The sequence below is a fragment of the Panthera tigris genome, chromosome A2 (assembly GCF_018350195.1).
Source record: "Panthera tigris isolate Pti1 chromosome A2, P.tigris_Pti1_mat1.1, whole genome shotgun sequence".
Classification (NCBI taxonomy): domain Eukaryota; kingdom Metazoa; phylum Chordata; class Mammalia; order Carnivora; family Felidae; genus Panthera; species Panthera tigris.
The window spans coordinates 70097344-70123085 of NC_056661.1; the positions used below are offsets into that span (position 1 = coordinate 70097344).

At 41.4% G+C, this 25742-nt stretch overlaps 1 protein-coding gene across 1 annotated transcript in view; it reads right to left on the reverse strand.

Annotated features, from left to right (window-relative positions):
- HECW1 (HECT, C2 and WW domain containing E3 ubiquitin protein ligase 1) overlaps positions 1-25742 on the reverse strand; it is a 400133-nt gene that overhangs the window by 42446 nt on the left and 331945 nt on the right. The window contains exons 20-26 of the mRNA XM_042963608.1: positions 20640-20745; positions 19624-19720; positions 14315-14398; positions 13285-13394; positions 7874-7994; positions 7034-7147; positions 6061-6213 (exon numbers count right to left, since the gene is read on the reverse strand). Of these exons, the coding sequence (XP_042819542.1) occupies positions 6061-6213; positions 7034-7147; positions 7874-7994; positions 13285-13394; positions 14315-14398; positions 19624-19720; positions 20640-20745 (785 nt within the window). The remainder of the gene's footprint in view (positions 1-6060; positions 6214-7033; positions 7148-7873; positions 7995-13284; positions 13395-14314; positions 14399-19623; positions 19721-20639; positions 20746-25742) is intronic.

Here is a 25742-nt window from a genome sequence, read left to right on the forward strand (position 1 = left end):
TTGCCTGGCATGGTTAGTAAACTTTCAATGGATGCTTTATTATTTAGTTTTATATTAATTTCTGTATCTCCAGGGACATAAAATCAGCATACAATAGAGATTAAAAGAATAAAAATATCAGCATATGAACACCTCACTACTATGCAAATGGAATAATCATGATCAAAGAAGTAAGATATGGAATTTGTAGTATTAGTTTGAGATTTTTGTAGTCAAAGACACATACGGTAGATATACAGTTTAGCAAATGGTAATAACTCTAGTGGATGGATTGAAAGTCCTGAATTGTAGAAGCTCTTCTGGTTATTTTTAATCCCTGCCTTACACCTTCATGGGTTTCCCACCATTCCTTGCCTTGCATGGTGACCTTGGGACAGGCTGCTATGGGCTACAAAATCTGGAGATCTCTTGCCTTCTGGTCTATGGTTGGTTTGGCTGATGGGACTGGAAGATGGAAGAAAGTGTCAGGATACTCTTTCCCAGCCAGTCTCTGCCTGACTCATGTCTTTTGTGACCACAAGTCCCATGAGAGGACCAACGGGGCTTTAACTCCATCTGCTCTCTCTTGCTTGTCATGAGTGTTATCACTGCTGATTGACAGGATCCTTATCACCTTGGAAAGTCAGTGGTACAGATAAATAAAGAAACAGCAATTACAAGACATCCTTTTAGGGCTATGACAAAAACTTGGATTTTTTTTTTTCAGTTTAGTATATATAGATTCCTCACTGTATTTATTCATATTGGGATCTCTCGACACTTGACTAGAAACAAAGGGAAGCAAGTGGAATCCATATACCCCTCTGTATATGCTTTGGATTTCCCTGGCTGTTTTCTAGTGTATGTGAAACCCACAATTAGCAAGCAGGAGCCAGAGAATTTCAAGTGGCTGCAGTCAGGTGGGAGCTTGCAGGGAAGGCCCCTCTGCCCATCTCTTTGGGTAGTGCCTGGCCTGCAAGTGACTGATGGAGAGGCCCTGAGCAGTGTGAGAAGAGATGGAGGCTTTCTGTCAGTAACAGGTAGAGTTTGGGCACCGAGCAGAGTGCAAAGCTCCCAGGGGACATGTGCGTTTACTGCTGACATTGTAAGAGCTTTAAAACCATAGATGATTTTAAAAAAAGTGTGACTTTTGAGCAATTAATTGCACATGGAAGGTATGAGCCCTCTATATTAATGGCCCTGGTACAAGGAAGGTGTGGCTTGTGGAACAATACTCATTTATGAAGCCAATCTTCAAAGACATGTTATTTCAAACACCTCAAAGTAGCAGGTGTGTGCTAAAATAAAATGAGATGGATCTGTCTCTGCTCCAATGGAGTTTACTTTCAAGGGGGGAATCACATAAAACAGAGTATGAGACACAGAAGAAGGCCAGAGAAAGATAAAGACTAGAATAACAAATGAGCAAAAAGTGACCAGTGCAAGGATGCCTCCTCCAGCCACACCTGAGCAACATTTCAAGCCTGGGTGATGTTTGAATCCTGCAAAGCTGACTAATTTTCTCACTTTTCATTTCTGGTGTATATAGTGAAAAGGAGGGAGTCACTCCTCCTCCCTGGCAGACCCCTGCACAGGCCTGTTCTGCATCAGGAACAATTTCCAGCTTTACAAAGTCAAGGCTGTGACCGTGATGGGTCTCCTAATCTTTATGATCTGTTTTCTTAGGTGTGATGTATTGGTCACATCAAGAATCATCTTTCTAACTGCGCATGTGGGTGGTGGGATAAAATGTCCTGGGGACTAAGGAAGGAAGGAGAGCCTTGCACCTAGGTCTAAGATCAGCCACAGCTCTGCCCAAGGTTGGGGGTGGGGGGAGTGGCACCTGCTTGGGCCATCAGATTTGAGAACTCAGGATTCAGGTTTCCTCAGTGTTGTCAACCTCCTGGCTGCAAGGGTGACAGTAACAAAGCCTCGGGCGGGGGCCTCAGTACCCACTCACTGCCCACACATTGTGCAAGGCCTAGAGTGACGTCAAGGTGTGAGCCCTCCTTGGCGCCCCTCAGTATAAGGCCTGCCAAAGAGCTAACCTAGCACTTGAGGGAGCTCAGTTTTCTTTGTAAAACCATTTGCTACAAGACACAAGGATGGCTCGTAGGAAAATACCCCGAAGGGATAGCTGCAGCATCACCGTTTGGCTGAGATGCCCACAACCCAGTAAGGCTTCCCTCCCAAAGCTAAAGCAAGCTGTGCCCCAGTGCCTAGGTTTGCTCAGCCACGGCCATGACCGCCCAAAGGAAACCTGTTCCCTGCTCCCAGGACCCCCAAGGTGAGGATGAGAGAAGAGTTTGAATTTCAGGGCTTTTTCAGGGACCCGTGACTCTGCCCACACCCACGTGAATTTCACCATACAATCTGGCACCTGTGCTGGTTCTGCATCCCTTGTCTCCACCAGCCCAGGGCTAGAGGGACTGGAGGTTCAGAGCTTCAGCCTCACATCAGAGGAGAGGTCCCTGCTCACTTTATAACAATTTGTTGTGCAACGTGCAGCACCACAGGGAACTCATCTGAATGAGCTCTGTGTAGACTGCTAGCTACTCAGAAAGCTACCTGCAATTTTGTTCCAAGCTAAACAGTAAATATCCTCAAGGAGACTGGGAACGTCCTCAGGCGGAAGTCCTCACATCCCTTCCTTTGGGGAGACGAGGTTAGCTAGCACCTCCAGGGCAGTCATTTTCGGGCCTTTGACCTTTCTGAAGGAGCCATCCAGAGAACTCTGTTACTGCCTGCAATATCCCCGAATAGCCAGTTTCCTTCCTCACTGCAGTGAAGTAACTCACACATGGATAGAGCATCTTTAGCGCCTCTGTGCCAGAGATGAGCAGAGGGCAACCAGCCAGATTGACAGGAGGGGCCGGGCAGTTGGCCAGCCACCTTATCCAGTGGCAGGTGACTGAGGCCACCCTCATGTAGCACATGAGCAGGTCACAAGTCCAGCAAGTCTTCTGTGCTTCTCATTAGACCTCCATCTGTAGCCTCACTCCCTGTTTGCACGAAAACATGCTCAACTGCAAGGTTTTCTTCAAAATGTTGAGTCTCCATAATGCCACCATAGAGCTGACCCCGTGACCCTGTGCCACCATCCAAATGCGGCTCCCTTGGTCATCTTAACGCTCTTACTTCCTTGATGACTTCAGTTCTGTTCACTGAATCATATGTTCTGGAGCCCTGGAGCCCCCCTTCTATTGCCTGCACACCCCCTCTGCTTCCACCCCTCCAGCCCTCCTCTCCCTGCCCCAGCAGGTCTCCCCTGAGCACCTCCTGTTCCACCAGGCTGCTCCTTCTGTTGTCACTCTCATCCTAGGCGCACAGCTCTCTGCCCACTCCTTCTTAGCTTTTTCAGGGACCCGCGACTCTGCCCACACCTTGCACATCCATGTTGTCCACTTCACAGCGGTCCTCTGCTCTGCTGGCCCTCCATCCAAGTTCTGCGGGCTCTCACCTCCTCTCACAGCTAAGTCACTCGGCTGTCTTCCAAACCTCAATTTCTAGCCCAGATGCTCTCCTGCCAACCAGGGCTCTAGTTCCAGTTACATAATACATCAATCTGTCTTTATAACAGAAACTGCAAACTACCTGTAAAAGAGTGAATTCCTCATCTTTCCTCTAAATATTGTTTACTTCACATAACTCCTGTTACAGCTAGCAGTATCAGCCCACCCAACCGGGAACTCCAGACACATGCTATACTTCTCTCTCTCTCTCACCTCTACATTCTGTCCGTGAACAAACTAGCTCCATCTCTTCTCCCTCCAGGATGTCCCTGAAGTCAGTCCCTTCCTTTTTCAGATGCTGCCTCTGCCTGAGTTTGAACCTCTATTTCTCCCCTTGACTCATCAACAGCTTTATAGCTAGCCTTGCTCTTTCCAGCCTTACCTCCTCAAATGTGTCTCCATGCTATAGCAAGATTTGTTTTTCAAAACCACAAATCCGGTGACAGCATTCTCCATACAGGGTCATCGCCTCTCCCTTCCGTCCCCAGCCTCACCTCCCACCACAACCCCGAGGTCATTCTCTGCTCTGATCTGTCTTCACTGCTTGCTGAAGGCTCCGTTCCCTTTCATGCTTTTCAATTCTTACTTCCCATTTTGGTTTCTGTGAAGGTCTTCTCTCCCTTTCTCTGCTGAGTCTCTTGTTCAACTATTCCTTAAGACTTGGTGCAATTAATCATCCCCTTTTTTTATAAGATATACTGGGTTCACTCCCCACTCCCCACCCCCTACCTTGGGTGGAGTGAGACATTTCTTCCTGTGATTTAGCACAGTTCTCGGGCTTATATATGCACCCCAGACTTAACACACACAAATGCACATGCACGTTAAGTATAACCTGGCATTTAGGACACTGTAGCGTAGCTGTTGGTCTACTCCTGTGCTTCTCCCACTCCCACTCCACAATTTCATCTTTATATCATCCTGACACATAGTACATACTTGGTTTATAATTGCTAAATTCATGAAGCATCCCCATAATACCTTAGCATAGTCATATGTGGTATCATATTTGATGAAAATATTTATTGATTGCTCATTCTCATTCATGACTTCTAAGGCACCGTCTTTTTCTTTTTTAATTTTTTTTTAATGTTTATTTATTTTTGAGACAGAGAGAGACAGAGCATGAATGGGGGAGGGTCAGAGAGAGGGAGACACAGAATCTGAAACAGGTTCCAGGCTCCGAGCTATCAGCACAGAGCCCGACGCGGGGCTCGAACCCACGGACTGCAAGATCACGACCTGAGCCGAAGTCGGACGCTTAACCGACTGAGCCACCCAGGTGCCCCTAAGGCACCGTCTTAAATTTCATGCTCACAGTATAATCTGTGTATGTAGGTACTCTTGTGCCACGGGCACTACAGCACTCTCTACTGTTGGAATGAACCCTGCCTGATATGACCTAAGTCAGAGCTGGCATTCAATTGTCAGGGTCATAAGTCCCCTTAAGGGCCACTTGCCTGCTCCACTGGCCCTGTCTCTGTGTTTCTGCCTCACAGACTTTAACATCCACTCATTGATAAATTACAGGAAAAGGAGCAACAAAGGGCAACCTTTGGTTCTTCCCTTATGTCAAACACTTGATGTAGACACAATGCTGCCTCAGCTCAAGAACTTCAGAGCTCAGAGTTTTTGGAGAGAGAGGACGTGTGCAATAGCTGGAAGCTTCAGCAGAGGTGGGTTATTCGGATGCTGTAAACCAAAATGCGGGGATCAGGGCTCTGAGCCCAGGAGGCCACGTATCACCCCAGGAATTCCCTTTGCCAGTAGCTGCTGCAACACATGATAAACAAGCAATGCCAGATAAGAACCCACATCTGCAGTTTCCAGGACTCATTTCCCTCTTAACAGCAGGAGTACCTGCAGTGAGAGTGGGGGTAATTTTCAATCCAGGTGTGGTGGTGCCACAGCAGGAAAAAGCTTGCAACCTAGATGTCCTATGTGGCTTTTTGGAGACTTCTAATACCCATATCTGAGGTATCTCACCCACAGAATTGCATTGTGTTGACTGATGCTTATCTTCTTACACATCTAAGTGGTAATATGCCTCAATAAAAGAGAACAAAAGAGAGATTGGATTTTCAAGTCAGGAGGATGCTCAGAGAGCACCTGGCCCAACAGCCTTATTTCCCAGTAAGATGCAGAAGCTGACGTCCACAGTGCTAAAACCTCTGGCCCAAAGTAAAAAAAATTCAAACCCACAAATACCTCTAAGAAGCCTCCACCGAGGACTAATGATTTTAGTAGAGTTTTCAATATTTAGTAAAAATTTCAACATTCAACTGTGTCTACTTACCTTAGGGTTTCCTCAGAAGGCAATTACTGGATTTTACATCAATTTGCAATTAATAGTAAATTTGCAGTGTCTTTAGCAATTTATTTCATGTTCTGGGTGAAAATTAACAGTCTTCCTTCTAGGGCTTTGCTGTTCACTCTCATCACCCCTCATAAGATCTGGCCCTCTGCTCTAAACAAGAAATAGTGCTGCTCAAGAAATACAATCCTACTGACTCCTGACCAGGAAAGACCAGAACTTACAAGCACAGAAAGCCAGCCTTCCAGATCTTACCATTCAAGATGGTTTTCCACAAACGCCGACATGGGGCTGATCTGCACCGTGTAGGTATCATTTGCAGAGTACTCAAAGAGTCCGTAGTAAGGGTTGAAGAGCTCCTGAGACAAAAGGAAGAAGAACTCTCGCGAAGGACCACTGTAGTCCAGACTGCAAAGGAAGCAGAGGCCCGGGAAGTTCGTTACATGCGGGAGGTGGGGGCCTGTTTCTATCCAGGTTCTAGTGTATTCTTTCAGACTCAGTGCAGGGAAAGCAGAGAGCAGCCTCTGTTCTTTACAGTGATCCCTGCGGAAGCATAACTTGCTGTAGAAAGTGAGGATGCAGTAATTGGTAGGGATGTTGCTTACTAGATGTCCATGAATAAACCCTTAGGGCAGTATTTCTTAACCTTTTTTTCAATCATATAACACCTATTGTATAAACCACACAGCTGGTCCATTGAAAAGAAGGACTTTGTTGTGAGAGGCATAAAAGAATTTCCCGTGATAGTGCATGTGTATGAACTGAAAGAACTTCCCAGTTTGTTTCGATATACCCTCCTAGGTAGGCCAATCCTCCACTGTTGAGATGGTTTTCTATGAAATCACTGAAATGCTATGAAAAATTTGGTATGTAGTGGTGTATGCGTGTTTTAGGAGGAGGAGCTCTGTGATCAGATATTCAGAAGTGTATGCCACCTGAAAAAGTGAAGATCCAACAGCTTAAGTCTATATTTTTGGCTCATGCACAGTATAAGGGTATAACCTCAGACTCTAGCACATGTCAATAATCTTAGGCTTTTGAAGAACATGAAATCTAAAGCTTGGCAATACCTGGAGAGAGAAAGACCTCCTGGAAGGACATGATCAGAATCACCTTGGGGCAAAGCTAAGAGCCATCCTCCTCTTTCCTGAGCAAAATAACCAAGATACGGTGGCTCTGGCCTGCCCACATTGAGTGAGGTGTCTGCATAAAACTGCTGGTGCCTCACCCCTCCTCTCCAACAAAGGTAACGTAGAGTTTGTTTCGCTGAAGCTCCTTCCGGGAATAGGCCATCACCTGATTGAAGGTTCCTTCTAACAAGTGGTCCCGACGAATGATGAGCCTGGGAAGAAGAAGCCATGTGGGTGGTGAGTGGTGGCTCCAAGCTCTGATGTTGGAGGGTGTTCTAGGTGAGCTGTGGGTGCCCTGCCTCTCCAACAAGGTGCAGATTCCATCAGTTCAGCAATGGACTCATTTTAATGCTCTTTGCAAAACATTGGGAGCACAAGGACAACATGTACACTTTTATAATTGGATGTATTCCATCATACTGGACTACTTTTAGGATTCTTTTTGATGAATTCCAAAAAGAATCTCCTAAGTTGGATACCTCAGTTTAGACTCATATTTTAAAGATAAAAATAATAAACCTAGAGGGGAAAAATACAACTATTCACTTAGACCCCAATTACAAAGCTATAGAATCCATGGCTTTGATCAATGAGTTAAATTTGTCCCCAAAATAAGTAAAAGGAAATATACATTATTTTATTCTGTTCAAGATTCTTTGTTTTCTGAAAAGGTTTATCATTAATTTTATATATATGTCTTTGCTTGAAATCTGATTTTTCTCTCCCTCCTTCTCTTCTCTTTCCTTTCTTTCTGCTTCTCTTCCAATTTAACTTCCTTTCTTCTTTCTTCCCAACTTTTTTTCTTTCCTCCTTTACATGAACATAAATATTACCACACCACGGAATCCAATCTCCAAAAAGTATCACAAAGGTTATGGGGAAGAAAAGGATAGAAAAATCTAGCTTCTGAATTCAGGAATAAGCACAGGAGCACTCACTTAATTTTCCCTGGACCCTGACCAAATCCTTTGGCTTCCAGTTTTCGGTAGAAATTGCGGAGCTTGGCCTCGAAGTCTCTCCGGTAGGGTGAAGGGGCTCTTGCACTGGCTCTCTGTAAACCTGCAGAGAGAAGCACATGGTCTGAAGGCCATCACTGATACGTGAAGCAATGTTAGAAGAAGGGCCAACCAGAGGCACATTCCTATGTCTTCATATTTTTCTTCTCAAAGAAGTTTCCCTTGATTTCCATTACTCTTTCAGTTACTTTTATAATAAATGGAAAAAATATTAATAAAGAGATAAAGGAATTCTGATGACAATAAACATTTAAGTCTTGCACTCCATTTCAAGTTGTAGTTCTCTTAAAAATACCTTGATTAGCATATCTATTGGCTTAATTGTACTTAAATAATCTAAAACAACATAAATCAAACTAGTCTCAACTTTTCTTGTAAGTTTCTATACTATAAGAAGTGATTGTAACTATGATGAGGCAAGTCAGACTGTAATACATATGTATGTCATACTTCTCTAACTATATTGATCCTAAATTAAACATAGGTGTCCAGTAGGGCCCAGAGCATTTAGGAATTTGAATTAGATTACCTTGCATCATAGAAGAAACATTTATAATAATAATAATAATAATAACAACAACAGCAACAACAATAAGTCATTCACTCTATATAGAAGAGAGTTTTTATATCATTCAGGATCTTTGTAAATGTTTTATTATCTTTATACACTTTTTAATGAAAATAAGGAGTGGAAAAAATAACATTCTTTTCCAAGTTTTACAGATGGATAGAAATACAGCTTGCCCCTTCAATAACAAATAAATAGTTATATTTAATAGTTATTACTTATAAACAGATATTATTTATTAGTTATATTGTTAATATAATATTAATAGTCATATAATTGTATATTATTATATATAATCATATATTATGTATAATATATAATTACAATGTATGTTATAATTATATATAATTATATAATTATATAATTAATAGTTATATTATTAACAACTATTTATTAGTTATTGAAGCCCCTTTAATTACTACTTATTATATTCCAGGTATTGAATCTATATTCTAAAGAATACTGATACCAACAAACTCACAGGAATGAGAATATAATTACAAGTTGAGATGATTGCTGCTCATGAAGGAATGGAACTCAGTTCTTTGAGATCATGTTCTTTGAGAACTTGCCCTCTGGACAAGTTCAGGAAGGCTTTCCTAAGAAATAGCTGAAGAACAAGTAAGCATGAATTAGACTAAACTAGTTAGGAAAGGCCTCTATTGAACTAAGACAAGAGATGAGCTGGGAGAGGAGCAATCTAGGTAGAGGATCAGCATGTGCAAAGGTACTGCAGCAGAATGGAAAGTGGTGCTCCAGTTTATCTGGACCACAGGGTATAAGGACCAGAGTGATGCAACACAAGCGTTGAGAGGTGGGCAGGAGATGATCAAACAGGATAAAGTCTACTTTGTTAAACAGTTTTGTTTAATGCTAAGCACAATAGGCAGCCATTGCATGAGGGCTGACATGATGAGACTAGAGTTATGAAAGCATCAGTCTTTCTGAAGTAGAGGCAAAAATAAATGAGAGGGATAAGGTGGATTTAGAGAGCTTAAATTGGACTAGGGTGGTGTCAGTGGAGGTGAGAAGTAGACAGACTGGAGGTGTGTTTAGGAGGCAATGAACTAGACACAGGTAGTGAGGGAGAGGTGGGCTTCAGATTTTGTAATTGAAGGGACTGCAGTGATAGTCATTGAGAGAGGAACAATGGAAGAAGAACAGATCTGTAGGGGAGATAATGAGCTTGGCCTTTGATGCCATTATCTTTGAACGGATGATTGGAAAGAGATATAGGTTGAGAGAGAAGAGAAGAAACCCGGGACTGAGTCTTGAGCATGGTAGGAAGTGAAGGATGAGTTTGAAAAGGTGACCAAAGTAGTAGATGAAATGCATACAGTAGTGTCACAGAAACTAACTGAAGAGGTGACTTAGGAGGGAGAGCAGTCAATAATGTCAAATGTGGCTTAGTGTTAAATGTGAGAATTACCCAGTGAACTGTGTGCCCAGATGTCATGGTGACCTTAGTGAAGACACCTCCTCTAATGCACAGGTGTGGAGCAGAAGGAGAGGCAGGCTTTGTAAGCTTGTAGGATTGGTAGCAGGCATTTGAGAAAATGTTTATCTAATGGCTTCAATTTTCTCAGTGAAGGGAGAAGGGACATATTTGCTAGGAGAGACACAGAGGGTTGGAGGTTTGAGGGGAGCATAAACACTTGAGATTGCAGTGGAGAAGTTTACAAAGGAAATGTGGCAGAGTTTTCTTTTGGGTGTTCAAGGTCCATGTGAAGTGAGAGATGACTAACTTATAATTTATAATCTGCCCTGTCAGGTGAATTTGATCAAGAACGCCTGAGCACAGATGTAGAAGATGCAGATAGTACACTTGTCTAGGGGCACAGTTCTGCCAAAAAAAAAAAAAAAAGAAAAAAAGAAAAAAAAGAGGGGACCGTGGAATTTATATCACTGGCAGAGATGTTACTGAAATAATGAACCATGGAATCTATGCCAGATAAGGGAAGGACAGAAGGGAGGGGAGAGGTGTGCATGAACTAGAGGTCCTGATGAAGGCAAAGGACAGTAACAGGGAGAGCAGTTGAATAAGTGTGTTGGACGGGAACAGGATGCTTGAGTCAGTGATTTTAGAGATGACAACAAGGGTGGGAAGGTGACTGTGGGAACAAGTGGTTGTGGTGGGGAAGGGGAAGGTCATTCCAGACCAGAATTCCAGAAACCAGAAGGCCAGGGAAATGAATGGGTATCCTTGTGGTTGTTGAAGTCATTCAGGATGATGGAAGGACTCAGCGAAGGAGAGGGAGACTATGAGACAGGTACCATAGTCTTTGGGAATAAGAAAAAAGCTGGTAGATGACAGCAACTGGGGGTGGGGGGAGAGACACCTGAATGGTACAAGCAGGGAAACATGAAGGGCACCAGCCCCACCTTTGGGCTCCCCAGCAACTGAAGTGTGAGGGAACCAACAGCCACCACTTGAAAAGATGTATCCTCAGTGAAATGCCAGGTTTCAGGCTACAGGTAGAACTAGAATACAAGTCTGTAGGTGCAAGTATCATTTTCTGTCCAGTAGATTACAGTATATTTTGTAATATGATTTTTATGCTTCTGGTATTACCACTGCCCATGATGTATTTTTCTAATCATTTATGCTTTACAAAGTACTTTGGCATAAATATCTATGATTTGCTATCTCTGTAGCACCCAGTTAAATTTCATTAAAGTCTAGAAAAATGAGAATTACAAAATTTAACATCAAAATTTTTGGATTGTGTAATCTAGAACCTCATGATCAGAGCTAGGATAATAAAGAATTAAAATGAATTGAATGATTGTTTGGATTCATGGTATTAGTAATGCCTCATTAGGAAACTTGATTCCTTTTATAAAAGTCATACAAGCAATTCTCGTTTAGCAAATAACTTTTTATTCTCTATTATTTTTCTATTTGTAATATGATATCTCCCCCATGCAATGATGTTAAAAGCATACTATAGTGTCAAATGTTTCAACCAAAGTGCAGATACTTTGTCAGGCTGGAACAATCTCTATAAGAAAATGGCAGATCATCATGCAGATGATGGTCCCCACAAACGGAAGGCTCTGCTTCCCAAAAGTAAGTCATCCTGTGTGCACAGGAACATTTGACTGTCCTGATGCTAGCTCTGGAAAAGCTCTTTGTCCTCCTTTTCCCAGGCCATGGCATCTCAATTATGTTGTATGTCAGAGGCAGCACACATTGGGCATTTCCTCAGCAATGCCATTGGTGCACTGGTTTGGAGGAAATGACAAGGAGACACTGACTTAGAAACAGATTTTAGCAATTAATAAACTCTAAGAGACATTTCTGAGTGACATGAGTTGGAAGAGGCAAACTAAAAGATATTCTAGTTTTAGAGACCTATGGCAGTACTGAGTGATGCTGAGTGAGACATCCCTTCTGAGGGACTGAGCACACTGCTAAATTCTGTATTTCTTGTGAGTTTCTCCACTGGTTTCAAAAGCCAAGCTCAGATTCTGACTCTAGAAGTTGTGAGATAGGAATCTACTAGGTTTTTTCTTCTTTTCTTTTCTTTCTTTCTTTTTTTTTTTTTTTTTTTGAGAGAGAGAGACAGAGAAAGAGAAGGAGAGAGAATGTGCATGCGTAGGTGCAGGTTAGAAGGAGATGGAGAGAGAGAATCTCAAGCAGGCTCCATGCCCAGTGAGGAGCTCGATGTGGGGCTTGATCTTATGACTGTGAGGTCATGACCTGAGCCCAAATCAAGAGTTAGATGCATAACCAACCTTGCCACCCAGGTGCCCCCTTACTGGATTTTTGAAACTAAATCCCTTTACATTTATCTATATATCTATATTCCTTTACTTTTAAAGTTATGAAAAGAAATTTGGGTTTATCCTTAAGACTTAGAACAAGGTGGCATTGCAATCAAACAAGTGAGGAAAAACTTTCCAGTGTCTGGATCCCATTTGGGAGTATGAATTTGACTTACACTAATTATCTGGATGAACCCAGGAACAAAAGCTGCTTTATTTTCACTAAACAGTTCAGTATACATTTCCTCATTTGGAACAGAAATTACCTATAACGAATTTCTGTGATATGAGTAAATTAATCCTAATACATAAAGAAAACTGTAGGGGAACAATTTCACATGTAAGAAAACTCTTCGACAGACAGCTTGGTGGGTACATAATGGTGGTCCCTAGTAACCATATCACCTAGTAATTCCTTTACACGTTAACACAAAGTTACTAAAATCGGTATCTAATAACATTCAGAATTATAAGGCAGAATGTTTCAGAAAGGGCTCTTCCCTTCTAAGTGCTTGCAGAGTACCTTTGGAATGTAATAGTAATTTAGAACAGGGGTCAGCAGACTTTTTCTGTGAAGGGCCAGATAGTAAATATTTTAGGCTTTCGTGGCCATCTGGTCTCATTGCTACCACTCAACTCTGCTGTTGTAGTATGAAAGTTGTTATAGAAAATACATAAATAAATAGGTGTGGCTGGGGTCCAATTAAATTCTATTTATAGACACTGAAATTTGAATTTCATATAATTTTCACATGTCATGAAATACTGTTTTTGTAAAAACATTTTCAAATTATTTAAAAATGTAGAAAGCATTGTAGCTTGGGGGCATTACAAAAACAGCCAGCAATTTGTCAACACCCAATGTGACAGTGTGCTTTCAATCAGGAAATTGAAAGGGATGAAGGGAGAGAGGATGTATATACAATCACCTTTTTTCCTCTTCATCTGGAAACACAGATGTCTCTACAGGATACAGAATGCCAAATATTCAAGTTACCTGGGGAGTTCTGAGGTGAGGAACAGGGTGAACAGCGGGGAGAGAAGCTGTACCCGGGATGAAAGGCAGTCTGCAGTGGGACGTAGGACATAATCTCTTCTTCAAAGAGACTGCACAGTGAGAAAAGGAGGAGAAAGAGAAGGAAATGGTAAAGGAGAAGGACGAGAAGGAGGAAGAGCAGGGGGGAAGAAGAAGAAGAAGAAGAAGAAGAAGAAGAAGAAGAGGAGGGGGGAGGAGGAGGAAGGAGGAGGGGGGAGGAGGAGGAAGGAGGAGGGGGGAGGAGGAGGAAGGAGGAGGGGGAGGAGGAGGAAGGAGGAGGGGGGAGGAGGAGGAAGGAGGAGGGGGGAGGAGGAGGAAGGAGGAGGGGGAGGAGGAGGAAGGAGGAGGGGGAGGAGGAGGAAGGAGGAGGGGGAGGAGGAGGAAGGAGGAGGGGGAGGAGAAGAGAGAGGAGGAGGAGGGGAAGAGGAAGGAAGGGAAAAAGGGGAGGAGGGGGAGGAAGGAGGAAGGGGAGGAAGGGGTGGAGGAGGAAAAGAAGAGGGAGAGGAGGAGAGGGAGGAGGAAGGGGGAAGAAACAAAGGGGGGAAGAAGAAGAAGAGGGAGGAAGGGGAGGGAGAAGAAGAGGGGGAGAAGAGGAACAAAAAGAAAGAAAGAAAAGAAAGGAAGGAAAAAAGTTAGTTTTCTGTCCATGAGTGTTCACGAATTGGGGTGATAGTGGTTACAGTTCTCACAAGGCAACAAAAGCACTTAGGTTCACTTAGATAGGCAAAAGCCAGTATGCAAATTCTCAGAGTTATTTTATACTCTAATTAATCATACAAAAATAAATTCTCTATCAAGTACTGTACACAGTTCTTGATACCCCAGTTGTAAATGTAAAGAAAGCAATGGACAGCAGGTATAAGGGTGGGGCCCTACTTTAGTTGCAGTCACTAGAATCCTCTAGAACAAATGTTGAATGTTTCAGTCATAGCTGTAGTGGAGAACTACCCAGAGCAGCTTTTCCAGAAGGGTTTCAGGCTTAGCCCCTTACCTCAGCAAAATGACTAGATCTGCATCACAGGACAACTTTTCAAGCCCATGATTACCCTCAGTCCGAATGTAATGGATTTTCTCCCTAGAACAATGTGGGAAAGAAAATAAGAATTACACACCAATACATAAGCTAAGGAATAAATCCCTTTCTGATTCATTTTGTCTGTCAATATGGCTGAATAGCAATTTTCTAACGTCCAGTGAGTTTTGTGGCATTTTAAGTTTCTATTGCAGGTTCCCATGATGCTCTACTAGGGACCACCCTTCCTCAGACTCACACAGGGATGGAAGCTGAGGAACACAACAAGGATAGGACCTCAGATAGCAATGACAGTCAGGAGTGAAGATGGATAAAGAGAGCTGCTGGAGGACTGTCATGGGCTCATGGTGTCTCGGGAGCCATGGGAGGAAAGAGCAAGAGGAAATCTCTTGAGAAACCTTACGCCTGCTGGAAAATGTATAATGCCACACTGAGTAAGGGAGGGTCTGGTGTTCAGAATGCCAGAGTCACCTAGGTCAGTCTGAGCACAGGCATCAATTTCTCTGTTTAATTACAATTTGCATTCTCTCTTTCATGACCTCCAACTATAACCTGGAAAATTATTCCGAGTCTATAGATAAATAACATTTATTTTGATCAAATGAACTTTGTACTTTGCTTCTCTGACATTCAAATACTCAAATATTATAGGGGTGCCTGGGTGGCTCAGTCGGTTAAGTGTCAGACTCTTGATTTCAGCTCAGGTCATGATCTCACAGTTCGTGAGTTTGAGCCCTGCATCAGGCTCTGTGCTGATAGCATGGAACCTGTTTGGGATTCTCTCCCCCCCACCTGCTCTCCCCCTCCCCCCCATAAACATTAAAAAAAACAAAAACAAATGTTCAAATATTACAAATACCACAACCAATGGTTTTTAATGGTTTGAAAAAAAATAGAGCAGATGTTTCCGCACATCATTTTGCAGGGAGGATGTGGAAACCTAGCCAAGAGTGCAAACACCATGCCTCCTCCACCACCTGCTTCTTCCTCCGGGTCCCTATGTTCTTGATTCCATGTTCCTGAGCTTTGGCCTCTAAATCCTGATACCACCTCACAGGCCTCTTGTTTGGAAGACTTTTGTGGTTAATTGACTTCAGCCCCACAAAGGACTCTTCAGTTCATATGTCCTCCCAATGACAATGTCCCTAGGGCAGATTATCCTGTTGCCCTAGGTACCCATATGTGGGTAAGCCCCTGGTCTCCTTGCTTGGAGGAAAAATGGAGAGAAAATTCTAGTGATTGCCCTTTGTTCCCAGGGTCCCTGAGGAAACGAAGTCCAAAGGGGGTCAACTCTACTAGGGCAGCAAAGTAGTTCTATTATCTCACCACCCACATGGAGCATATCCATGTATCAGCCAAACACAGTTTTCTGAGACTTTCAGTGGCTTTCCACAGGACATTGCATCCTCTGTCACATATATGAAAATTTCATGCAGACCCAGTGGTCTGGGGGGCCTCCAAATGCCTCTGGAACTCAACTCCAGTTCCATTGGAACTGGGAAAGATCTCTGAAGGCAAGAAGGCCATCTGCTCCTTCAACATATATCCCTTGCTCACCAGGAAAACTCCAGTGCAAAAGTCTCCTCAGAGCTCAGTTCAGTAGAGCCACCTGCCTTCTTGAAATCTTGACATCTCCCTCTGTAGCTTCAAAGACCTCAAAGCTTAATATCCAAATGAAATCCTTGACATTCTTCTATCATTATCACTGAATTCTGATCTTGTCTTTTGTGGCCTTTAAACACATGCTACAGCTATATATTTGACTTAAGGAAAACAAAAAGTCAAATTTGTCTATCGTCTGCCTTCTTCAATAGGTTGCAAATACCATGCGAAGTAGGGCCAATGTCTGTTTTGCTATGCTACTGCATACACAAATCCAGCACGATCCTGATTCAGAATACTGGCACAACAAAAGCACTAGTTGAAAGAGGAATGAATGAATGAGGACTAGTACCATGTCCCTTAATGTGAACAGATGTCATTAACCTCTGGGTTTTCTGGCTCCATCTTGCCTCTCCACATGTGGCTTCCTTATGACTCACTGCTGTCTGCTGAACACAGTTTTCTGATAACTCACTCTCTACCCTTTAACTCAGCAACTGGCTTTGTGGACCCAAGACAGTGGATCGATGGCTCCCTGAGATGAGCAATGGCTTAACAGGGTCACAGTCTCCACTTGGGGACAACAGAGGAAGCAGGAGGTTCTTCCTTTGGGCAGTGTCATAGGAAAAGGAGGTTTTCTTTTCAACTTCTGGACCTGTAAAATGGAGCTGATGCACCCTCACAGCACATCGAGGGGCAGGCACAGGCCCAGTCATGGTAACTAGTGCCTGGCTTCCTGCTTCCTGTAAGCCTGATTCCCTGAGGAGCAATTTCTTGTTCTTGTTCTCCCTTTTTAAATCCATGGCCTCTTAGTCGTTGTGGGCCTTCTGTTTTTGATGAGATATTTGGGTTCTCATCTTGGGTCTACAGGTCCTTAAAAGAATCCATATCTTAAAGAAGTTATTAGTTTCTGTACAAAATAATTGCCAAGATTTTTTTCAATTCCAATATCTCCTAATTCCAAGTTCTGCCATATCTGGAAAATCATAATTATACAATTCTGCACTGCAACAAAGCCTTTAAAAAGTCTTTTAAAAAGTCTTTAAAAAAAGTCTTAAAAAAAGCCTTTAAAAAATATCACTATTGCATGTGATACTATGCAAAAGTACAGAAAATGGCTTCCCTTCCCTTGAAAACAGTTCACTCTTTTACCCAGGGGATTACATTTTTCACTTTTAAAATAACTTAAATGGGACTCTAGTGCCTTTGGTGAGATCAAATTCCTCCAAAAAATAAGCTGTGAAACTCATTACTTAGTGGTAGAATCAGAAACATAAAAAATGTTCAAGAGCAGCAAGCTCTCAGAAATTTTTCAGGTAGTACAACTCCTCTGAAAATCCCTTGAAATTCCCTTAAATTATGATGTACCGTGAGTCAGAGAATAGCCCACAAATAAATGACACAGTAATGAAATGGGTAGAGCTGAACATAAGTGGAAATGACAATCACTTGTGTGAAAGTTCATCTGTTTATGCTAAAGATCTTTCATTCACTCTAAATGTAATTAGTCCTTCTTCTCTTCAAAGAGGACTAGGTTCTGAAGGGGAGAGTGACACAAAGGCAAAGAATGGGAGGTCCTGCTCTAAGGAACCTATGTATTGTGGGGAGACATCAGTATGGACAACTATAAGACATAATGGAAAAATATCCTAGAGGTACAAAAAGGAATGCCGTTAAAGCAAGGTAAAAGAAATACTAAAGTTTGCCTGGGTCAGTGAGTCTTTGCATTTGGTTTGAGCCTTTAAAATGAGTTAAGAGGTCCTTCAGAGAAAAGCCACTCCCCAGAGGGCAGAGGTAGGAGATGACACAGACTGTCTGGTGAAGATAGAAGACTCTAGAAGGAAAAAACTAGTGTGGGATGGCGAGTTAGGTTAGGGCCAGACTTTGGAGACCATGGAAACTGTGCTTAGAAATCCTGACTTTATTTCACAGACAATGGGAAGGTGATTTTTGTTTTTTGTTTTTTTTTTTTTTTTGAAGGGAAGTAGTAGTATAATTTAGTCTATGCCAAAATAAGGTAATTCTGGTTATAACAGGGTGAGAGAGATACGTGGTATCTTCTAGGACATTCCTGCAAAATCCAGGAGAGAAATGCTGAGCACCCAAACACAGGCCATGACAGGGAAGAATTAAAAAAAAAAAAAAAAAAAAGCTGGAAGAGAGAAAGTGAGGAGGTAGATGTTTGGGTGTGGAGACAGAGAAAGAGGGAGGAGTTGAGACAAGGCAGTGGGGAGGACGTGGTTCTAATTCACACAGAGTAAAACACAAGGGAAAGAGGTGTCAGTGAGGGTGTGTGTGGAGGGGGAAGGACAGCGAATGATCCACTCTGGCATGATTAATAGGAATTTGAATAGCAAAGAGACTATTTTCAGGTGTTGGTGATTCACTGAGGAAGTCAAGGCAGAGTATTACAGTTGTCAACTAGATTCAAAAGACCACCAAATGGGAGGTAAGGAATCAGAGGCATTCAGTGACTGCATTCCCACCCATCTTGCCTGATCCTTTATACATATACCCATAAAAGCATCTCCCCAGTGCCCACACAGTGACCTGTTTCCAAGGAGATTAAGGGCAGATTTGGGCTGAATAACATGCCTCCATCAATGGTTCCTAAGAGCTGGAGCAAGAATTCGAACTCCAAGGGGACACACTTAACCATCATGCATTGCCAGCTTCCAAAATGCTGTGTAGTCAACTGAAGCAGAGTGATACTGAGATATCTTGGAGAGAAAGTGGGATTTAAGTTCGGAGGATATTTTCCCTTTTTATCACTTTTGGTGGCTATCCTTTCCAAATGAAGTGACTCAGTTTCAGAGACACTCATGCAACATGACATTAATGGACAGTAAGATTTAACTAGTTAGAACATATATTTTTGATACTTTTTGTTTGCTTGTTGGTTTATTTTCTAATGTGTTCATCTAGTTTTTTGTTTACCATTAAACAATGATATTTTAAAAATAAAAACATTTAAAATGGATTAAAGACCTAAATGTGAGATCTGAAACCATAAAATTCCTAAAAGAAAATACAGGTAGTAATTGCTTTGACATCAGTCATAGAAAGATCTTTCTAGATATGTCTCCTTTGGCAAGGGAAACAAAAGCAAAAATAAACTATTGAGACTGCCCCAAAATAAAAAGCCTTTGAACAGTGAAGGAAACCACCAACAAAACAAAAGACAACCTAGTGAATGGGAGAAGATATCTGCAAATGATACATCCAATAAAGTGTTAATATCAAAATATATAAAGAATTTGCACAACTCAACACCAAAAATCCCCCCAAAAATTCAGTTAAAAATGGTCAGGGGACATGAATAGATTTTTTTCCAAAGAAGACATACAGATGGCCCATAGACACATGAAAATATGCTCAACATCACTCATCATTAGAGAAATGCAAATTACACCACAGTAAGATATCACCTCACACCTGTAAGAATGACTAAAATAAAAAACACACACACAGAAAATAAAATAAAATAAAAAACACATTGTGGAACTTCAGAGAACATTAGAATTCCTGGATCCTTCAGTTGGAGTATTCAAGACATAATTAAATGCATGAACAAAATGCATCATAAGCTTTTATGCTCTCTCCACAGATATGTTGTCCCACCTGGACGACTAGTTGGAGCTACAGGGTGAGGGACAAGCCCTTACCTGAGTGTGTGGTTTCTCGCCAGGCTTGGCTGACGCTCTTGCAGCATTTCAAAAATGTTTGGCTGGCGGAGAAATGCCACAATCTTGTCATTATATGCTGAAACAGACAAAAGTGCAAGTTGTGGTTGAGTTTTCAGCCCAGAGATGATTTCTCTAATGGTTGGAAAATAGCTGCTTGATACCAGGATTAATGCAAGAGTTCGAAGGGCAGGTAGCACACTCATCAGAAAAATGTAAGCTCTCGAGCGCTCTTTGTCTGTGACATAATAGCATTGTCATTTCTAAAAGATCAAACCAAAGTGAACTAGATCTAAGTTAATTATCCTTAATATTCTAAGACCTTAACGGGGTGTTAACTCACCCCTGTGTGAATAGGTGAAGGAGAATAAAATCATTCTTCCACAAGCTATTTTACTCTCTTCCTTCTGACTTCTCTTGGTTATTTTGGCATAGTTATTATGGCCAAAGATTCTTTGTAACTTCAAAGAAATCCATTTCTGAACACTTGACACTTACAACCTGTGGCCATGGTTGATTTCCCAGTAGTCATAATGGAAATATCCAAATCCATTTGGGCTTTCTTACCTCATTTCCCTTGATACAAGTGGCACGTGTTTTAGAAGGAGGTGGCTGAGGTTAGGAATGAAGACTACACTGACTTGTCCCCAGACACACATGGGAAAAGAGGTCTAAATTACAAACTGCATCTAGTAGCAATAAGATCCACCACCTCATTTAAACTATGCTCTCCTGTACTCAGCTAACAAATCACTGAAAGGAATAAAGAAGGGGCTGAGAGTCTGGAAAATAACTGAGACAGGGAAGAGGGAAGAACAAATCAAGGAGGGGAGGGAAAGGGAAAAAGGTCAAAGGAGGGATGGAAGCAAAGTGTAGGGGGTAGATTTTATCATAGGAAAGGAAAAAGAAAATACAGAATCCTGAATATTAAAGGACTTGTGATAAGAAAAACAAGGCTAAGGACTGGGTATCCAGGATCCCAAAAGCATGATACATACCTAGTGGCAATGACTCATGTTGATGTTGGCTTCGAATAGCAGCTACCAGGCTGTGTCCTGGCCTGGCCAGTAAAGAGGCTCCTCTGTTTCGAGAGACTTCTGAAGCCTAATTTCAAATAAAATTGTTAGCATTGGAAATATTATCAAATTCAGATGGTCTTTTGATACTAATTTTCCAATATGAGGGGGAAAGGACCCAGATATCACTTAAGTTAAAAAGCAATGAAGTTACAATCTTCAAAATGAATGGAAATAAGCAAGTTAAAAAAAAGATTAGGTAGGATGGTTGATGTGCTATGTTAGGGTTTTTAAGAAAGTGATTGTGCATGGGGCGCCTGGGTGGCTCAGTCGGTTAAGCATCTGACTTCAGCTCAGGTCATGATCTCGCGCTCCATGAGTTCGAGCCCCACGTCGGGCTCTGTGCTGACAGCTCAGAGCCTGGAGCCCGTTTCAGCCTGTGTCTCCCTCTCTCTCTAACCCTCCCCCCGTTCATGCTCTCTCTCTGTCTCAAAAATAAGTAAATGTTAAAAAAAATTTAAAAAAAAGAAAGTGATTGTGCCAAATGTCCTAAATGTTAACTAGATTAACATACTGACTAAAGAACATTTCTCTTCGTAAATATGTTCAAGAGACATAAATAAATTCTACATGAATACTATCAATAAAGATGGGTTTATGACCTTAATTTGTGAGAGTTGGTACTGAACTTCAGAACTGAATGTGGAATGGACTTGCTCTTTCCAACAGCACGTATCACCCTCAGATGGCCGTTCTTTGCTAATTGCCTATTATTCCATTCACTGTGCTGGCTACTCTTCCTTAACATAGTATCTTTTTATTTTCTCAAAATTCTGGAAGATAAGCATTATTAACCACATATTACAAGCAGAAAATCTGAGGATTGGATAAAATTAAGTTTTTACAAGATTTTCAACTGTAAGAGGCAGAACCAGGATTTGCTTGATTGCAAAGCATTTGTTGACTTCTCTCATGCTGCTAGCCTGCATCCAGTACCTTGATTTTGGATGGGCATTTTGACAAAACGTCATGGAATACAGAACTTGCACAGCTTAAAACTGATATTTGTGATGATTGATTTAGCTCAATTTTAAATTTCAGAAATCCCCTAAGTCCTAGAGCATGACGATGAACTTTCTACTGTGATTCCATGTACATTCTGTTTCTTAAAGGACTCTTGAAGGGTAAGCTATTTAAACAGAGGCTGTATAGATCTTCCATAAATATATGGGTTTGCTGTAGAGTATGACTCATTCTATGATATTTGGTAAAGTATGCCAAAATAGGCTTTAAAAACATTTAAGAATTACATTGAAGATTACTTTGTAACATACTTATAAAAAGCTCAAACATCCAGACAAAAAAGGAGAGAAAATTCTCCCTCTGAGACCAGTATACAATTCATTCCCACAGAATTCAGGAGAGGTACTGAGATCCTATGCTACAAAGTCCAGAAAGGTCAAGTCAATCTCAAAGGGGTCATTTAAGACGAGACCATCTGTCCTAGTGCAGATGACAAACAGGACAGATTACTTAGGGCTTACTAATTAAAGACATAGTAATTGCAGGTTTTCCTTCGGGTCCTACTTCCATACTTCACACAGACAGGATGAACATCCTTCCTTTGCAGAGTTGTGCTATCAGTTCACTGTCTGTACATGGCGGTCTTTGAACTGCTCTTCTGGAAGTAGCAGAGATGCAGATCCATCCCTTTTCTCTCCTGGTTCTTCTCCTTGCTCACTGCTTACTTGAGGGACAAGGAAATGGATTCTGTGCCATTGTGGTGGACTTCTCACTTCGGTGTCATTAACCCTCAGCTACTGTAGCCAGCCACCAAGATTTAGAAGTAGGTACTTCGACAACAGCACTTTCCAGTCCCAATTAAATGGTTACAACGCAAAGTGGTAAAAGAAAGGTTTGCTCGCTCTTCAGATACGCAACACCGAGTCTCTACGTTTCTTCCACCATGAATTAATATGTAAATATGTAAAGCCTTTCTGGCACTGAAATGTTAGGTTTCTTTTCCTTAGAGGGAATTATGTCAGTCTGCTTTATTGTGTGTTTGAAATATTTTCCATGCTGTAAAGACAGGAATCTCAAAGACCACTCAGCAGAAGATTATCTAAATGATGCATTACAGAGAGAAACTGAGGAAGTGGATCTGATAGCAGACTTCAGGAAGGCATGACTGTAATACAGAACTCAGGTGATGTCTGCTGTCACACCCTGGGCTAAAGTGTGTCATTGTTGGTGGGTTGCCTGAAATAAATGGGGCTTTGAAACAGGAAGAAACTCACTTCTCTTCCTAGCTGCCAGAGGGAATTCACGTGTTACAGATATGCTTTAGGGGAAAATGGTGCCTTCTCCTGAGGTTACCTGTTCACCGGCAAAACCAAGCCAGACTGCAAAACTTCAGAAATCAGATGAAGGCCAGCCACCCCAAAGGTAGATGACTGACTGATGAATATGCTTCAGGCCAATGATGAGTGAGATGGAGAAAACAACCCAGGGGGAAGGTGCGGCATGTGGGGTACCTGAACCATAGAAACAACTGCCAAGGGCAAAGGAGGTGATTCCAAAGTAGTACTGGAAGGTCTACAGATGAGCTGGAGGATGGGAAGGTTAAACAGAAACAGGCTTTTCCAACAAGGAGCCAGGAATTTATAGGGATAAGGATAGTTCCAGACAGGGCTAGAGAGAATTCTGAGATTGGGCGAGAGTTTAGTATGTGCTAGGATCCTTGTAGCCCTAAAGTAATACGAAATGGTCCATCCTGAGGAATATTAGGTATCGACTGAGTAACTGATTTGGATCTCACTGCAAACATGATGCTAACATTTGCTTTCCGAACTACTGAAAATGACTAGAAGTTTGAATTTTCCATTTAAAACCAAAATTATACGACTCACTGAATTCCCTGGCATTTGACACCTTCTGTGTTCCCGAATTTCTCAGGGATGTATGTGAGGGACAGACAAAGAAGGGACTCCCCCAGTGGCCTGCCTCTCACCAGACATGCTATGACTATTCTTCATAAATAGTCTGGCTAAAACCCAGTTTCCAGTAGGGACTACTTTTAAGATTTCTTTTCCTTTTGATGTTGAAATAGCTTTAATCATAATTGCAAATGTGAAAACTTCAGACATTTAGCTCTCCAGAAAAAAAAGTAGATATACTCAGAAAATAGTTTACAGTGACTGGTAAACAAATTTCTCTTCTGTGTTGCAATTTAGAAATGTAAACTGGTGTGTTTTTTTTTTAAAGATGTGATTGAAAATTGCAGGTTTTAGACTGAATTTGGGTTAATAATCAGTGAATACTCTCTTTGAAAACACTGGAGATCTGATGATGAAAAAAATAGTGAGTTCAGAGGAAAGGCCCAAGTGATGAATTTTAATTCATCTCTAGAATCCTTTTGTGTTCTAAAAACAGATCATTAACAAAGTTTTCAGAATTAGCTTAAGGAAACAAAAGAGAGAGAGAGATCTTGAGCTATTCAACATATTTATAAAAGCGAAAAGTGGGAGATAAATAATGTACAAAGAAAGGCTTGATTTAAATTGTGGTAGATCTATATGAATAAATATAGAAGAATTTTAATTGCATGGGGACAGTCTACAAGGTACTGTATTAGCAAAATAGGATCCAGAACCATAGACAACATGATTCAATTTTTTATTTCCATGGTTACCAGAAAGTGTCTCCAGATAGGGAATTATACTCGCCTTTTAACTTCTTTCCCACCTGTGTCTGTGTTTTCTACACTCATTGCTTACTGTTGATAATTCAAAAGTTTATTTTCATAGGTGCCTGAATTTTATAAACTTCCAACCAAACTGTAATCAAATATTGGTTGCATGGAATCAAGAGAAAAATTCCCAAAATTTAGAAGCAGTGCAGAAGTTACCTCCCCACACTTCCCTGTGTCATCCGAGGCAGTGAAATAACTTTTGTCATCAAAAAATCTCACTGCAAAGAACGACCAAGAGTGACTTCTGCTTTTAAAGTGAAAAGTCAGTTTCTCTTCCCTGCCAGATTCTTATCCTTTCATGAGGCAACGCACCCATGTGTGTACCCTTCCAGAACTTTTCTATGACTAACGATTTTCTAAACTGGTAAAAGAAATAAAACTTAGGTGCTCTGTTATCCTTCCTTATTAATGTTAATTTATATTGCTAATTGCAGTATAAATAAGGCAAATGTGACCTCCAGTGACTTCCTTACTGATAGAGAGATGGAAACCAATATTTATAGCCCTATATGCTCTTTCCATTTGTCTGTGTCCATTTCCCTTGGGACATTATGGGAAGATACAGATTTGTTTTGTTAGTACTTTTTTTTGTATATTGCAGACAGACGTGACCCTGTACTAAAATGCAGGCTAAAGTGTCAAATAATGATCTTTTTATGCATAAAGTATTATATTCCTGATAATGGCTTTCAGCAAACTTCCTGAAAAATGTTCACTTGAAATAAAGGCTAATCCAAAAGACACTTAACAGTGTCTCTTTTAATAACCTATCTTAGGGGTTTTGAGAAAAATTTTTATCAATTAGGATCCTGAATATAGAAACTGATTTCAATTCTATCCTTAAATTCAATTGATAAAAATATCAACTGCTGAGCAACACTCGAGAGAATGGCCCATGAAGGTGAACAGAAAATAACTGATTCCTAAGGTTGTAGTATAAGAAACATCTATAGTAAATCCCCCATTGCCCCTGTTATGTGACACAGAAAAACCATGGATTATAAAAACAATTCATTGATTATTTGTGAGTCTAATTATTCCATATTTATGTCTGCTTAACTGTCCTTTCAAATTGGATATCCTGCTGTTTTCATACTCATTATCAACTTATCTAACAGCAAATCTACCATTGTCCCCAACTGGCTTTCCTGTTCATCTTACCAATGTGTTGATAATGTGAGTCAAGCCCCACGGACTCTGAGAGTCACAGAGCTAGCTGGCCATCCAATTCCCTTGTCTCCACTTGCAGATGAGGAAACTGAGGCCCCAGAAAGGAAAGGAAGGAGCAATGATACACAGTTCCTCTGTGGAGAAGCCAGAGCTGAGACTCTGTC